Source organism: Kwoniella shandongensis, chromosome 11 (genome assembly GCF_008629635.2).
Source record: "Kwoniella shandongensis chromosome 11, complete sequence".
Classification (NCBI taxonomy): Eukaryota; Fungi; Basidiomycota; class Tremellomycetes; order Tremellales; family Cryptococcaceae; genus Kwoniella; species Kwoniella shandongensis.
The window spans coordinates 777,221-793,115 of record NC_089297.1 but is presented as its reverse complement, the minus strand read 5'-3'; the positions used below and the strand labels follow the sequence as shown (position 1 = coordinate 793,115).

The 15,895-nt window shown below is 49.5% G+C and overlaps 6 protein-coding genes across 6 annotated transcripts; 3 read left to right on the top strand and 3 right to left on the bottom strand.

Moving 5' to 3' along the window:
* Positions 1-162: 162 nt before the first annotated feature.
* On the top strand, positions 163-502 carry CI109_106157 (uncharacterized protein; the record flags this gene model as incomplete). Its single annotated transcript, XM_032004923.1, has 2 exons — positions 163-369; positions 485-502. 2 exons carry the CDS (start codon positions 163-165, stop codon positions 500-502), a joined length of 225 nt encoding a protein of 74 aa, XP_031860722.1.
* A 125-nt stretch (positions 503-627) lies between these two features.
* Positions 628-2,451, bottom strand: CI109_106156 (uncharacterized protein; the record flags this gene model as incomplete). The annotated part of the gene is made up of 9 exons (XM_032004922.1): positions 628-699; positions 796-1,041; positions 1,114-1,482; positions 1,536-1,637; positions 1,705-1,737; positions 1,802-1,868; positions 1,947-2,007; positions 2,072-2,163; positions 2,243-2,451. 9 exons carry the CDS (start codon positions 2,449-2,451, stop codon positions 628-630), a joined length of 1,251 nt encoding a protein of 416 aa, XP_031860721.1.
* Positions 2,452-2,912: 461 nt separating this feature from the next.
* Positions 2,913-4,901, top strand: CI109_106155 (isocitrate dehydrogenase, NAD-dependent; the record flags this gene model as incomplete). Its single annotated transcript, XM_032004921.1, has 10 exons — positions 2,913-2,972; positions 3,116-3,163; positions 3,226-3,244; positions 3,310-3,504; positions 3,603-3,895; positions 4,089-4,271; positions 4,349-4,354; positions 4,421-4,501; positions 4,562-4,760; positions 4,849-4,901. 10 exons carry the CDS (start codon positions 2,913-2,915, stop codon positions 4,899-4,901), a joined length of 1,137 nt encoding a protein of 378 aa, XP_031860720.1.
* Positions 4,902-5,233: 332 nt separating this feature from the next.
* CI109_106154 (uncharacterized protein) lies at positions 5,234-6,750 on the bottom strand (the record flags this gene model as incomplete). Its single annotated transcript, XM_032004920.1, has 5 exons — positions 5,234-5,278; positions 5,352-5,421; positions 5,512-5,583; positions 5,694-5,992; positions 6,112-6,750. The coding sequence occupies 5 exons, from the start codon at positions 6,748-6,750 to the stop codon at positions 5,234-5,236; spliced, it is 1,125 nt and encodes a 374-aa protein (XP_031860719.1).
* Positions 6,751-6,844: 94 nt separating this feature from the next.
* Positions 6,845-7,932, top strand: CI109_106153 (uncharacterized protein; the record flags this gene model as incomplete). The annotated part of the gene is made up of 3 exons (XM_032004919.2): positions 6,845-6,861; positions 7,005-7,516; positions 7,703-7,932. 3 exons carry the CDS (start codon positions 6,845-6,847, stop codon positions 7,930-7,932), a joined length of 759 nt encoding a protein of 252 aa, XP_031860718.2.
* A 611-nt stretch (positions 7,933-8,543) lies between these two features.
* Positions 8,544-12,894, bottom strand: CI109_106152 (uncharacterized protein; the record flags this gene model as incomplete). The annotated part of the gene is made up of 17 exons (XM_032004918.1): positions 8,544-8,599; positions 8,671-9,074; positions 9,140-9,471; positions 9,534-9,638; positions 9,704-9,745; positions 9,798-9,866; positions 9,927-10,016; positions 10,071-10,141; positions 10,209-10,347; positions 10,406-10,532; positions 10,588-10,644; positions 10,703-10,958; positions 11,017-11,175; positions 11,230-11,347; positions 11,408-11,512; positions 11,569-11,786; positions 11,838-12,894. The coding sequence occupies 17 exons, from the start codon at positions 12,892-12,894 to the stop codon at positions 8,544-8,546; spliced, it is 3,405 nt and encodes a 1,134-aa protein (XP_031860717.1).
* Positions 12,895-15,895: the final 3,001 nt, after the last annotated feature.

Below are 15,895 nucleotides of genomic sequence, written 5' to 3'. Positions count from 1 at the left end.
ACGGTGACCGACCCTATGCCGTATCTATCGGGTGTGATCACGTGATGCGAAGACGACCCTCACAACATCTCCGGATGAGAAATCGACGAGCAACAACTTCCTTGTAATCTACTTTTTACGCTTAGTGACACCACTACGAGACCAACAAATATATCAAGCACGATGGGCCGATCTGCAAAATTACTCAAAAGACCCTCTCAAAAAGAGCGAGCAGCTACCAAAGTCGCCAAAGCCAACAGTCAGCCGATTCCTACGCCTCCACCAAGATTAGGACGAGGGTCTCGAGAGGCAAAGCAAGATGAGGAAGAACAAAGCGGAGGGTCGGGAGGGAAGAAGAAGAGAAAGTTGATGAGGGTCAAAGTTGACAAGGTGAGCAGAAAGATCTTCCTCAACCGGCAAGGTGTATGCTTTATACACGATAGAATCATAATGGACCGTCTGCATGGGATAGTTTGCTGATCGCTTCTTCCTTTGCTGGGCGCAGAAACTTGGCAAAGCGTAATCGACAATCCGTCACCATCACATCAGACCATTGCGTGCCGCTCACGACCTCGCCTATTCACGACCTGATGCCCTATACCCATGCATTATAATGTACACATGGATCTAAGAGTGCTGTACAATACACTAGGCCAACTTTCTCGCTTTGACCTGTAACCAAATCCTGTACATCTGTTTCCTCTCCTTTCGGTTGACCAGCTGCAGCGATGCACCATCAGGGTTAGCATAGACCCTTCAAGTGTCATATTCCTCCAAGAAGTCTTTTCTATGTAGAGCAAACCTCGACCAACTCACCAGACGTCTATCCTCCCCAAGCTGTTCAACACCAAACATCTTCTTTTCATCATCTTCCCCTCTCGGCGTTGCTGTCAAGATCTTCTCCATCTCTTCCTTCTCAAAGAAGTAGACTCGGGTCCCGTCTCCCCTGATGTATAGATTGGGCGTCTTAGGATCAAGCAATCTGTTTTTACGGATTCGGAGTTGGGCGAGATCGTGACGACCGTAATCACGGATAAGGAGGAGACCACCAGGTTTGAGGGCCTGCAAAGGAATGGGGATGCTATCAGCACGACTGGCAACAATAGAAGAATGACGCAAGCTAGTCCGGCTCACAGTGTACAGGTTGTGAATTGCTTGATCCCACTCTTTTGGATGTAAGGCCGAAAGTACGAAAATGACCGAGATGACGTCGACAGAGTTTGGTGTAATTCCTTCAGGCAGAGAATATGTTGGTGTCTCCGTTGGTGCTGATGCTACAGTTGTATTGCTGAGTGACAATGCTGATGCTGCTTGTTCGATGAGTGTTGATGCTGCTGATGATACTGATGCTAAAATTGATGAGGATGAAGTTTCACTTGTATGCTGTGCTTGAGGTACTGGTTCCGCGTCTGACGTCGTGGAGGAAGGCTTTGAGGTGATGTCCCATACCGAGGCATGCAGTATACCTTTTCCATGATCGGGTCGAGGATACATTGGGTTGGACTGCGAGACGTGTCAGTTGATCGAGACTGGTCTGCGTTACCAGGTGGACTCACCTTGACAACTTTGACAGCTGTAGACGAGTAGTCGGTCGCGTGGACTACCAATTCTGGGTTCTCATTCCTCAACAATAGAGGGAAGACGGTATTTCCAGCTCCCTGCCATAGCATGGTATACTTCGTCAGCTTCATTCCTGCTTGCAGAAGTTCAGGTGCGACGGCTCACACATCCAACTTCCAAAACGACCTTTGGTCCTGCCTAAAACGCAAAGCGTCAGATTAGCATGGACATCAAGTCTTCGTCGGGTATATGTTTCACTCACATCTGGCTCACTGCACGCTACTAATTCTGGGAACTCTAATCTCAACCATCCTCTATCTTTGAAGAAGCTTCAGTTCACCACCTGTCGTCAGCTTTTCTGCTCTCTGCACCATCATATTGAAGTGGGAACGGCGAATAAAGCTTACCCTGCTTCATGTTGCGAGTAAAACTTGTTCCAATAATGTGCTGGTCGTCCATTGTATTCCTCTACACACGAAACGAATGAGATGATGATCAGCCTTCATGCGTATGGTTGTCCACTCCTACTCACCTCTCAGGTTTTCCGAAACAGGACTTGATCGATGTAACTCCATTATCTCCTCTGCTTTCTCCTTGAAGTCCTCTGGCAGCGTGACGTGGTCCCTGCAAGCAAGTACATTTCGTCAAGCTCAGAACTAGATAAAGCATGCTATGGGCTCTGCAGCTAGTCGCCTCCACTCACCAAGCATTATGATTGAAGACATCATCTTCATCTTTCAGCAATCTCGCTCCAAAGGTAGCTCCCACAGGCGGTCCATTGGGTTTCAACCATTTATCCGCAACCGTCTTCTTCTCGCTCAGCGACACAGGTTCGGGCGCGAGTAGAGGTGGAGTGGAGGAGGTGGAGGCTTCGGCGTTGAAGGTCGAGGTGGAAGGAGCGAGGTCAGACATGTTGCTTAGCTGTTGAGGTGTTCGATAGTGACCTGCTGCTCTGGGCAGAGGAGTGTTTGTAAGTGAAGAAATGCTGTTGAGCTGATGACGAGCAGCTCTACACCTGTTGAGCATAAGCTATTATACCTGATAAGATAGGCTTCTATGCGATGATGATGATAATGATAATGGTTGTGATGCGCGACTTTGTCAGAAATAATATTTTGAATAAGTTAAGTGATACTAACTCGGCGGTATTCGGCCGAGTTGCTCCGTACCAGAACAGTGAAAGTGACCCTGACGTAGAGTGAACGAAAACGTAGCATCAAAGCATCAAAGCATCAACCACACTCAAACAACGATTGACATCTCCAATCCATCCATCCATCCAATCCTTCCAATCCATCTTCTCAATTGTGCATTAACTGTATTGTACATTCCTCATCATCCCAAAACATCTCAACATCACCATCATCACCAAAATGCTCTCCAACTCTCTTCGAACTTCTGTCGGAAGCGCAATGAGGACCGCCGCCGTGCGAGTGAGTGGATAGTGGGGCCGCGACCGACAAGTGGTATCGCGATGAAAGGATCACAAATGCTGATTGATTTTCTTTTGTTCTCCTAATCTTCCCACTCTGATCTTGCTCGCATGGTACACTATCATGACTTGAATGATTTGTAGCGAGTCCCCGTTGCTCGATCCATGGCCACTATCGCCGACGAGAAGAGGGTATGTCGCATTTCATCAAAACCCGCAAGTTGTCAAAGACTAACGTCTTTTCCTTATCATAGCTCCCTGCCAAGTTCGGTGGTATGTCTCATGCTCTCTGCCTACTGGATCCATACTCGTGCTGAGACTGTAACCCCTCCTTTCAGGCAAATACACCGTCACCCTCGTTCCCGGTGACGGTATCGGTAAAGAAGTCGCCGACTCTGTCAAGGAGATCTTTGATGCCCTCAAGGTCCCCGTTCAATGGGAGCAATACGACGTTTCAGGTGAGACTACCGGTGGTGATGAGCTCTTCCAGGAGGCTATGGAGAGCTTGAAAAGAAACAAGGTTGGATTGAAGGGTGAGTGTTTGTCGTGGCTTCACCAGTTTCATTTAAATATTTGTTTTTCGAAATGTATCATTTCCTTCCCTCATATGTTGACACTCCCTACTTCCTAGGTATTCTCTACACACCTATCGACCAAACCGGCCACAACTCATGGAACGTTGCTATGCGACAACAACTCGACATCTACGCTTCGGTCGTCGTCTGTAAATCACTCCCCGGTTTCCCCACCCGACACGACAACGTCGATTTCGCCATCATCCGTGAGAACACTGAGGGTGAATACTCTGGTTTGGAACACCAATCTTTCCCCGGTGTCGTGGAGAGTTTGAAGGTTTCTACGAGAGCAAAGGCCGAGCGAATTGCACGATTCGCCTTCGATTTCGCTATCAAGAACAACAGGAAGGTGAGTCAATCCTTCCTTCCGCGGGTAAATGAAAGATGTCTGTAAGGCGAAGAGCGATCGCACAAGTTGAGAAGGTCCTTACTCCGATCTCGAGAGCAACCAGAGTGAGGATGGCTGGGAGAGCCATGCGCTAGAGCGTCGAGAGCCTGCATTAGCGTGAAGTACTCTACTGACACAACGCTACCCCATGTAGAAGGTCACCTGTGTCCACAAGGCCAACATCATGAAACTCGGTGACGGTCTTTTCCTCAACACTTGTAAGCGAATCGCCGAGCAGGAGTACGGACACACCGGTATCAAGTTCGACGCTATGATCGTCGACAACACCGCTATGCAGCTTGTCTCTAAGCCTCAACAATTCGATGTTATGGTCATGGTGCGTTTTCGGATGCCGTGTTGCCATGAAAGAACATGTTGAGGCTGACATGAGCACGCTTTTTCCCCCACTTACAGCCTAACGTGAGTCATACTGCGTGACAGTGGTTGTCTGTCACCCATAGAAGCAAATGCTGATGTCCGCCACAGTTGTACGGTACCATCTGTGCTAACATCGGTTCCGCCCTCGTCGGTGGACCCGGTATCACCCCTGGTTGCAACTTCGGCCGAGTGAGTGTAGACCAGCAGTGTTTCATTATCAGCTTGCTAACAATATCATCTGCTGCTTAGGAGTACGCCCTCTTCGAGCCCGGATGTCGACACGTCGGTAAAGATATCATGGGTACTAACAAGGCCAACCCTACCGCCCTCATCCTTTCTGCCACCATGATGCTCCGACATCTCGGTCTCGAGAGCCAGGCCAACTTGATCGCCGGTGCGACATATGATTTGGTCAAGGAGGGCAAGGTCAGGACTGCTGATTTGGGAGGTGAGTGTGGTTTTTCCCATTTCTCACGAGGGTTGTTCCGGATTTTCCTTGTCGACAATGCTGATGTGTATTCTCGACGCACTTGTAGGCAAGGCCACCACTACCGACTTCACACAGGCTTTGGTCCAGAGACTCTTGTAATCTCCCTTCGGGACTCTTTGTGGAATAGTGTAGCGTGATCATTGTGTGGGAAGACTAAAGGACGGATGTCAATCAAAAATCAAATGCACGATGATCTTTATCGGCTGTGTCGATGCTGCGGTGCAGTCGCGGAATCAAGACATGGTGCAAATGATTGCATGATCATGATGATGGAGACTAAATTTCCTGCTATTCTTGGTATTGCAATCCTCGTATTACTGACACTTGCTTCGGACATTTTCCAATCTGGCTTCTTGCTGTTTGATTCGAGACATCTCTCCTCTCTCCTGTTTCGTGGCTGACGCCAACCCGTTTTACTCGTTGTGCAAAGCTTAGATTCTGGTGGTAAGTCGTTCGTGGATCTTGACCATGTCAGACTGTTACGGTTAGGGACCGTTAGCATTGCCATCGTTTGGATCAAAGAATGTGTTTAGGTCGGCGGCAACTCACAGTCACACCCATAGCAGTGACGTCGGCACCTGCACCTGCACCTTGGATAACAAGAGGTCGAGGGGAGTATCTGTGAACGTAGTACCATCCATCAGCTCGTGACTCAGGCAAGTCCGAAACAAGGAAGCTTCTTTGTCTAGCAAGCTACGACCGTACTCACCGCTTGGTGTGGAAGGAGATGATGTTGTCTGATCCCTTGAGGGCGGTTGCGAAAGCGTGATCGTTGGGGTATCTGCGGGGCAGCGCCGGAATGTCATCAGCACGAACTTGTTGATGCTTCTAAGTAACATTCCACAACGTGGATATCAAAAAACAAATTGAAGGAAACGACGTGACACTCACTTGCCAAGCTTGGCTTCCACCTTGCCTTCCTTAAGATCAATCACTCCGACATATCTCACGACCTTTCCTTCCTTACCGGCTTCCTCTCTGAGCTTATCGAAATACTCATCTCCCTCTGCCAATCGCTCGAGATACTCTTCCTTGGTCGAGGCGTTCGACAAGACCTCAGGGACGAGGGATTCAGTAGGGACAGAAGCGTAGCCTTCTGGTAATGAGGGTGAGGTGGGGATGAGTCGTGAGAGGATGGAAAGTTTTCGAGCGACGTCAGTTCCGGATAAGTCGTCTCGAGGGTCGGGTTCCTACAAGTGTGCAGTGCATCAGCTTTCGGCTTTCGACCCAGCATATACCAAAATGATTGTATGAAAGGCAGGGGTTGGCAAGCTGAATGACGAGAACGCCAACGCCAACGACAACTCACAGTGTAACCCTTGTCCTTTGCGATCTTAACCACTTCTGAGAACTTGACGTTCCCGCCTTCTGGCTTACTAAACTCGTTAAAGATATAACTGAGAGTACCACTGAACACTCCCTCAATCTTCTCAATTTCGTCTCCTGTCTCTACCAGATCTTTGAGAGTACTCAAAATCGGTAGACCTGCACCGACGGTAGATTCGCCATATACAAGAGTTCTGGTGTTTGGATAACTAGCTTCGTTGATAGCTTTGTACAACGCTTCGGACGAAGAGAACCCCTTCTTGTTAGGAGTGACGATGTTCACGCCCATCGAAAGGATCTGGGGATACATCCCTGGGATGATCTCTGATCCGGTCGAATCGATGAAAATCCCCGGAGCGTCAGGGTGAGTAGACAAGACAGAGATGATCGAAGTGACGTCGAGCGGGGTACCGTATTTCTCGAGGATGGGAGCATAGTTTGTAGGTGTGAGAGGAGATGCGGGAAGAGGGAGAGAGAGGGATTGACGAGAATTGGCAATGAAGACGAGGTTGAATCGGTTAGAGAGAGGAGGTGAGAGAAGTTGGGAGAGAATAGCTCGTCCGACTCCGCCAAGACCGACAAGTGCGACGGGCACGGGACGAGGGGCAATAGCTGCAGACATGGTGTGTAAGTGTGGGCGTGGGTGTGAGTGTGGGTGTGGGCTTGAGAAGGTAATCGAAGATGCTCTCTGTATTCAATTAATAGGAGTGTAGGAGATGTCTGACGTAGAATGGTATCGACTTTTTTCTTTCGCTTTCGTTTGGAGCGACTCACTCAATTGCCAACAAGGGGCTCCGCGGAACATTATCCTTCGAGACTCTGGAATTGATATTACACATCGCATACCATTCCATTTGTACTTCTTTTCATCTTCAGCTTCAAATTACAAACTAGATATCCCAATTATGAGGCCATGGTCGTACACTCCTCCATCTCCCGTATCCTGACACGAGTCGCCTTCAACAATCATCATGTCCCAATCCTATCATTCCCCTTCGCTAGGGGAATATCCTCCCGCCCGCCACCACGCAAACCTCGTAATCTGGATATGATGGCACCGTTCCGTCCTCCCCCATCATCAACACAGCTGCAAGATATCCTCCATCAATCTTCCCCACGAGCAGCAAGTTCCGAATCAGGGGATACGAAGTCGCAAGATGCTTTCGAGACCACGTCGACTTCGCCAGCAGGTAGTTCGTTACAGGACGTATCTGAATCAACGAGAAAACTACCGACAAGCGGTACGAAAGTCGTTGAACCTGTACCTGCTATGAAGGATGTGGTCACATCATCATCGTCCGTGCCTCAAGACGAGGGGAGGAGGAAGAAGGAGATGATAGTGATGGGAGTGGCGATACCTCCCAAACCTGTACCTCCAGGTGAAGAAGGTGAGTAATCACTAGCTTTTTGCAACTCCAACATTACTATGTCCTGGCATAATTTCGTTGAAGGGGTTCTGAGATGTGAATCTCATTCTCGCTGTGCTTGGTAGTTCGCTCTGCTTTGGTTTTCCCGCCCCGCTGCAATCTCACGTGTGACAAACATAAACTAATATCCCTCTTACACTTGCGCAGAATGTTGCATGTCAGGCTGTATAAATTGCGTTTACACAATTTACTCTTCCGAACTTGAAGAATACACCGAAGCAATAACCGCCGCCCAATCTGCACTTGAGAAGGGCGATGTTCCATTCTCTGAATGGCCAGAAGAGCTGAAGAAGGGTAAAGGGGAAGATGTGAGGCAGAGGGAAGAGGAAAAGAAGGAAGTAGGGATGGACGCTTCGATGAGCGCGTTCTTGGCGTAAGTCCATTCTCGCCACAACTGTGCGAGTACCCCGAGCTGAATGGACTGGTTGATTGGGTGTGACAGACTCGAAAACAAGCTAAAGAAAAAACAAGCGCCAGAGAGCAGTTCGGCATCTGCATAGCGTTATGATAATCGTCAAACTCGTCATTGTCAATATTCGTTCACACTTCAGTACGAGTACCGGGCTTTGCTCAGTCGTACAAGCGGATGTGGCGACGTGCTGTGACGTCTTATCGTCCTTGCTTTACGCGTCAAAGCGATCGAGTTGACAAGTTTCCTCAAAACTGGAATTTTCAGTTGCAGTCAATGCGGATCCCACAGGGTATTGGGGACATGGCCAAGCGAGATTAATCGTCGGACGACAAGGACACTACGGTATGAGGCGCCAGCGAGCGTTGTCATTTTGACAAGCATAACGGCTCAGATATTCATGCACTAGTAGCTGTCAAGGAGGGAGCAAATTCGGATCATGATATCATCAAGTAGTGGCCACATGCATACACAAGAAACTTATATTATAATGTGCCGTTTCAGACTACCTTTCCGCCCCTAGACAGACCACATTCCATTACTAGCTCATCTATATTTCTACTTTTGAACGATGCGATTTTACGAATTGTTTGAGTTGAAGACCGGATCGTAGCTTGGCAATCCACCCACGATACCTACGAAGTCCCAGGGGGCCTATCAGCATTTCTCATTTCGCTCACGCGATCACTGCCTAATTGCGACTCACCATCAATGAGCGCGTTCCAATACTGCGCACTGTTGCCATCTCCCCCTGCACCACCCATGTTTCCTCCATATCCGCCGGCTCCCGCAGCACCAGGTACGAAACCCCCAGGATTGGCCATTCCGACACCCATCATTGATCCCGCGACGAGAGAGGGATCCATCCATCCGCTCAACGCTTGTGCTGGAGCAGCACCAGCTTGAGAAGGGTCGAAGGGACGACCTTGGAAGTCTTGCTGAGTCTGTAATGAACCATCCGATGAACCGTGTTGCAGGAAAGGAGGTTGAACTGGTTGAGGAGGAGGTTGCGCTGCGAAGGGGAACATCCCAATTCCCGCGTTGTAGGCGCTCATCGTCGAATCTGCACCAGGACCGAATGAGGTATTCGACACAAGCCAGTGATCGAGTCTGAAATATGATTCTGGTCAGTTTTATGCACAAAACATTGTTAAGCAACGCTACTGGCAACTCACAGTTTCTGAGGATGATCTTCCTCGGGACTCGCAGAAACGGTGGGAGGGGTGGGTCCCAGTGCCGATCCGTGAGGATAAGGGCTCAAATGGGAATGAGTCTTCCCCGAAGAAGGAGAAGTGAGCGGGATAGGTCGAGAGGTTTCGCTGCCCGGTGCAGAGGCACCACCTGAATCGCCTGTAGGCACTGGTGGAGCTGCCATCGAACCAGACTTTTCGCTGTGTCTTCGTGAAGATCGCTCGAAAGAGGTATTGTCGTGCGATAATCTCGGTCCAGCGGCACGTCGAGCACGTTTCTCCTCCATCTCCATGACTCGTCGGTAAATCGTGTATATCTAGAATAATATCAATAACAATCAGCTGTCACATTCTGCAATACAACCGGCGGTTCGCTCACGATTGCGGCTTCCTTCTGGGAGAAGTCATCTGCCTTAGGATCATGAGGATGCTGCTCCATGAAACTTTTGACGATTTGACGCATGTCATTGGCGTGTTGGGCCCGCTGTTAGTTTAGCGCCATCAGCGGTCTCTCCTTCAGGATGTTTCGTTAACACCTGGTCTACTCACTGGATCGATGATCATACTGATACCAGCGATCATGGCGGCGTTCTGCAGATCTTTGTGTCAGCATCGCATGATGGAATGCAATCAGTGTACATACGAATTCTCTGAAAGAGGAACCCAACAGCGTCTCGAAAAAGTCTGGACAATCGATCTTGAATGCTTGACGCTGGAATAGAATTGTTGTTAGCCTCAGTGTTATCAACTGCTGACGTGGGATGGAGCTCACAATTTTGTAGTCGGTGATAGCAGCGTCGAAACACGCCTCTCGAGACAGAGCATACCGCTGACTTCGCAATTTTCGTAACAACCATGGTCGCTGCAATACACCATTTAGTATTTTTGCACACAGCGCGTTCCCAAGAGTACTCACGTGGAGAATGATAACAAAGTGCAGAATTTCTGTCTGGATATAATATCGATGTATGGGTAGATACCAAAGTTCTGAAGCAGCAAATACAGAACGTCAACCCCGCTCACTGTTTTAAGTTTAGCTTGTGGGAAGACTCACTACTGTCCTGCGACTTGTCCGGGTTCTCCATACTGAATGCAGGAGGTAGGTCGGCCACAAATTGTTTCAACTCTGCATCGAGGTTTTCCACATCGCGGTATTGAGTTTGGCCTTGTAATTTCTGGAAATGCTGGGTAATCTGTGCAGGTATGAGGGCATTAGCGTGCTGAAATATCAAGTGTATGCAGCAGACGCACCTTTGCGACAATACAACCGAGACCGTGTCGAAGGATGAGATAGGTTGCAAATGTCGGTTCGCTGAAAGGCTTGGGTTTTGTATTTTTGTTCTCGCGCAGGTCGCTCAAGTCAAGGTTTGAAGGGGGCCTGTGATGAAGGTTAGTATGATGATTGTGGACAAACACTAAATTGAGCGACGTACTGAGTATCTACGCAGGTGGTATCGATGGATGGGGGACGTCCGAGCAGGCACGAATAGCTAAGAGACCGGGAATTAGCGCAAAGAACTATGCGATAGTCAATCGTAGACCACATACGTCGCATCCGCGTGAACCAGGTAGGACCACAATCTCCTTCTGTACTCCGTGAAGTAAGGCTCCAAGCCAAGCTTGGTGCCATCGCGGTGGAGACCGATCGCCTGACCGATCGTCAAGGCTGAACGGAACTCGGCCCATCCTTCCGCCAAGCGACGTTCGTGCATTAGTACGAGGTAAAGACCGGTGAGGATGCGCGTTTCGACCAGTTGGAGGTTCTCGGCCTTGACAGCGGATGCGATTATGACTGCAGATTTGGCTACAAACAAAAATCAGCAACGTCTCGAATGATTCCTTCATTCATGGTCGAGACTTACAGCTCCAATACATCCTCAGACTCATTGTCCGCTTCTGATCTTCTGATGCAATCAACTCGTCTGGCGCAATCCTGATAGCTGTTGCGAGCACAATGAAGACGAGAGGGAGAGCAATGACAGTCGAGGGACTTGAACCGTCAGAGTACACCGTATCGAAGGCTGAGTCTCGCTGTAAGCAGATGATTCCCTCACGATTCCCAGTCAAATACGCACCTTGCTTGAAAAGAAACTCGTCGATAGGGTATCGTACATAGTTGCATTTCTGGAAGTACCACTCGACAAGCCGAGATGCAAAGTCGTGAGGAGGTAGATCGCGCATGAGATTTGTCACCTATAGTAGTCGTAAACGGTAAGCACCGCACTGATATCGAAATTCCAATAAATTAATCACCTTGTGCGGGCTAACACCACAATCCTGGAATAGCTTCTGCAGCTGCTCGGCGGGTGTGCCGTGGTAGTCGAGACCAAGGGGCACGGGTTGCGAAGCGTGAATCATCTGGCCACAATACCATCAGTAGGTTTCGTTAATGACACTGAATGCGAAAGACTCACAGATTGAGGGAGAGGATTTCTGCCGGACGTATCTCTGTCCAGTCCACCTACACCAACGTCATCCCCCTCCGCGCTCTCACCTCCCCATTCCGGTGATCTGTCATCGCGTCGGGAACGAGTGGAAGACATCGTGTCGGGTCTTTCACCTTGATCTTCGTCGGCGCGATCGTGCAATTCTTCCGGATTGATAGGGGGTGGGGAGGTCGCAGGTGCGTGATCTAATCAACACATCAGTATATGGAAGCAGAGTTAGCCCAGATCCCACTCACTGATCCGCCAATCCCTTAAGGCTTTTCCTTCCACTCCATCCACTCTGTTGATCACAGCGTTCATCATCGCTTCTAATCTGCCAACTCTCACACTAATGGTGGGTAGCAAGGATGCTGGCCGGGGCTTTTCTGGTTGAACCGATTGTCTATGTTGAGAATCCTGTCTCTGAGAGTTATCCACCTCCGATTTGATCTGTCCCTCTTTCTTATCCTTAGGTCCTGGTGATTTGGCTGAGGAGTCTGCCCTTCTGGTTGAAGCTTTGCCAGCAGGTGGTGATCCTGGTCGAGTATAGGGGACACAAAGCTCGGGCACTCTTCTAGCGACACAATGTTGACAAGGTGTTTCTCGATTGCACTTCTGCTTCCTCTTTGCACACTCGGCACAAGAAAGTGCAACTCTACGCTTCTTCTTCTTCTGAGGAGCACCGTCTGTCTCGCTTGATGGAGCGGGATGTTTGGCCGGGGACGATGGTGGAACACCACCAGGGAGAGTGGAAGGCCGTTCCCGAGGGGTTGGACCGCTTTGTTCGTTTGGTTCGTCAGGATGAAGTGGGATGTAAGGGTTCGAGCCGCTGCTGGACGCTGGAGTGATGAGAGGGGGAGGTTTCGAGGACGATTCCCGGTACGCCGAACTGTAGGGCCCGGTCCCTCTAGCGTTGCTCATAGCGTAAGATCCGGGCGATGGTACATCCCAAGACGAAAGTGAGTGTCCGCGATGAGGGAAATCGGCAGATGACAGAGAAGGTAATCGATTGCTGCTGGTTTCTGACATCCTCGGTGATGCGACACTCCAACCACTCGATTTTCTACTTGATCCAGGTCGGTCCATGCCCATCTGGGTCGCCCACGTTGATGGATCCGTGTGTCCACCTACAGGTGATTGTATAGGACCGTCACCTCTGTAGTTGGGTGAAGCAGGGAAGTGGCTGAGCGGCGAGTTCGTAGATGGGATCGGTGGTGGTAAATGATGTAAAAAGGAGGATGATGGACGGTGATGTTGACCGTTGGGAGGAGGGGGAGGATATCGAGGATGATCTTCGTTATTTCTCGATTGCATCGTCGGGCCGTTTGATTAGGTTTTGCCGTCCGTCGGTCAATACATGTATGCTCGCCGAGGTTGAAAGGAGTATTAAATATGGTATGCGATGCGATGTGTGGTATAAGTCGGATGTTGAAGTATGATCAAGCTGTTATAGAGACAAGTAGCAACAATGAAATTGTCTGTGACTGTCAGCGTTGATTTGGTGATTGCGGGGCTTTTGACTCTTGTACGCTATGTCCGGTTTTTAGGGGCTCGGAGGAAGATCAAAGTGTTTGAAGGGTGGTTGGTGGTGTTGGGGAACAAAACGGTGGATCTCTGAGTAGCAAGAAAAGGCAACGTGGATGATGATGTAGATATATAGGTACCGAAAGTGTAAATGCAATCAAAGCAAAGCAAGCAAGCAAGCAGACCAAGCAGCAGAGGGGTAAGAGAGAAGGAGAAGGGAGATTGACTTACTCACCGGGAAGTTACGCGGATCGCCACAATGTCGAATCCAAGTGTTCGTGTTCCAGTTGACCGAGTACCCCTATCCAAGTATCTGAGTATCTATCAATTCTCCTACTCGCTGCTGCGTGCCGTGAAGCGGCCGAAAAGGGGCAATGTGGGAATTCCTCTAGTTGACCGCTAGATGCTTCGTGAATGAGCTAGATGAGCCCGGATGAAAATGAAAAAGACAATAATGAGAGGTAGTAACAAGCAAGCTGCTCCGTCTGCTGCGAACACCTGTATTACTGAGCAAGAGCGGAGATGCAATGCAGACAAGGCGGCGTCGATGCGTAGATTGGTATTGCAAGTTGAACGATTCCCCTTGAGATTAAGGTTGGTCTTCTAACCGAAGTACTCCGAACCCTGTATAAAAATTGTCCTCGTGATACAGCCAGGCTACTTCTTCTGCTCGTTCTTCCATCTTCTTCTTCTTGCCCTTGTGCCCTTGTGCCCTTGCCTCTCCTGCTGCTGCTCCTGCTGCCTAAGGGTGCATGTAACAATAAACAAAAATAAAAACAATAATACTAATAATCACAATGGCGTTATTACGACAAGGCTCCCCTGATCGGCACTCTTCGGAAGCACGATAACGGACGTTTTTCCACCAGGTCGGCGGTCTGCCAGGCAGGGCTCCACGATTCTCCTCGCTGGTATTATATATAGATACATGTGGGGCAAGCGGACAGATTAAGGGCTGTACAGAGGGAGGGGAGATTGCTCCAACTTATATGAGTGCTTTCAACAAGTACTGCCAGCGAGGAGAATGAATCGAATGACAATGTTCGTCTGTCACCGCGTGTGCAGAAAATTTTGACATTCCTTCTCAAATATGGTAAAGACATAGGTCAAACTACGGGATGCGATTGCATCAGTTTGTGCCTGGAGCAATGGCGACTTGTCTCCTCCTGTCTTACGATGCTTGGAATGGGGACGTGTATTGGGAATGCATGCGCGGGTCGATATTCCACTAGCGCAGGGTGAACGGAGGCGGCAACGGCAGACGGCCAAACGGTAGCAGTACAAAAGCATCGAGAAGAGAAAGTGAGGCGTCAGGCACGTATCATCCCCATATCCCCCATTTGTATTTCTGTCATTTTTACGAGATGAGGCACTTTGTCTCGTCCAAAGGGAATGGGAACTGACTGTGCCATGCCACACCATGTAAAAAGTATGCTTCTTCCCACCTACTGTACATATCTTCTCTCGCTTGGAGATAGTCTCATCGACGATCATTCTGAAGAACAAGCCGCAATCTGTGAGAAAGTGCTATGATAGGTTGTTGTTGCACAGCCTACCATCATATGGAATGTCGATTATGTCACCTATTCCCAGCTTCTTCAGGTTGTCCTTCGCTTGCAGTCCCAGGTGCAACGAGGTACGTGTGAGATATATCATCTCACCAGATCGTAGTATTACGACGCCTCGCAGGTGCATTGCTGGTGTCTATAGGCATAGAATGACACTGCTCGTACTGAAGGTGCAAATGCGACTGCGGGCTGCGGTCGCTCACGATAGCCCTCGGAGGTCGGACACCTGCTATTTTCAGCACGGATACAAGCAGACCTGATGTGCCCAATAAGTCACAATACTGCCACAGCTCTCATCGATCGGTGAATTATTCCCAACTGGTTGGCCCGATGGAACTCCATATGATTGAGCTCGGTCCGTTTCTGTCCAAGCTCTCCACCATCGCGGCCCGTACCTCGCATCACCTCGGCCACAACTCCAGCCCCTCTCTGTCTCGGTTTATCCACAGCTGGTCAGTCAGGACTGTTTTTACCGTTACACGATAAACAAAAGAAGGTCAGGATCAGCTGGAATTCTGGAACTAGCGCAATAATAAACATTTAGGTACTGCCGAGATTGGAGATGCAATGTGGCGCCCTACGGATAAACTCATCCAGCATCTCTGAGGCTGTCGACTATCATGCCTAACGTACATCTTGTCATGCTACAAACGAATACTACTATTGCAGTCTCGACTGCGGCTACAGTCGATGCACTAAACAATGAGTTATGCTTCTTTCCAAGGTCAAAAGCGGAGATATTCGGATGATCATGGAGTGTCTAGTCCAATTTTGACCGTGGACGGCCTTCTTGGCGGAGGTATGACGGGGACATATCCTGACGGGTGATGTGGCGCTGGCGCCGATCTGAGACTGGGGACAACGGAGAAGCAATTCTGTGTGGCAAGTAAGTTGGGAAGGGCCTTGCGAACCCCTCGCCGTCGGGTGTGCGTGGCGTGGCCTCGGGCACGTCATGGAGATTAGCGTGTTGGGTTAGACTGAATCGTGTAAGCGAGGCTAGTCGTACGTGGCAGAATTTGATAGTCCTTACTGAGGTTGTGATCTCCACGTCTGCAGGAATGTCAAGTTGTCCAATCCTTGTTGTAATGCAGACTATTGCTTCTGATCTCTGACCGTGGCTGGCTCTACCTTGCCCCCCCCCCCTCACTTCCCGATGATTCTGTTTCGAGGCGCTCGAAGCGGTAACAAGACATGGAGCTTCTCTTGCTCAGTCAACCATGTTA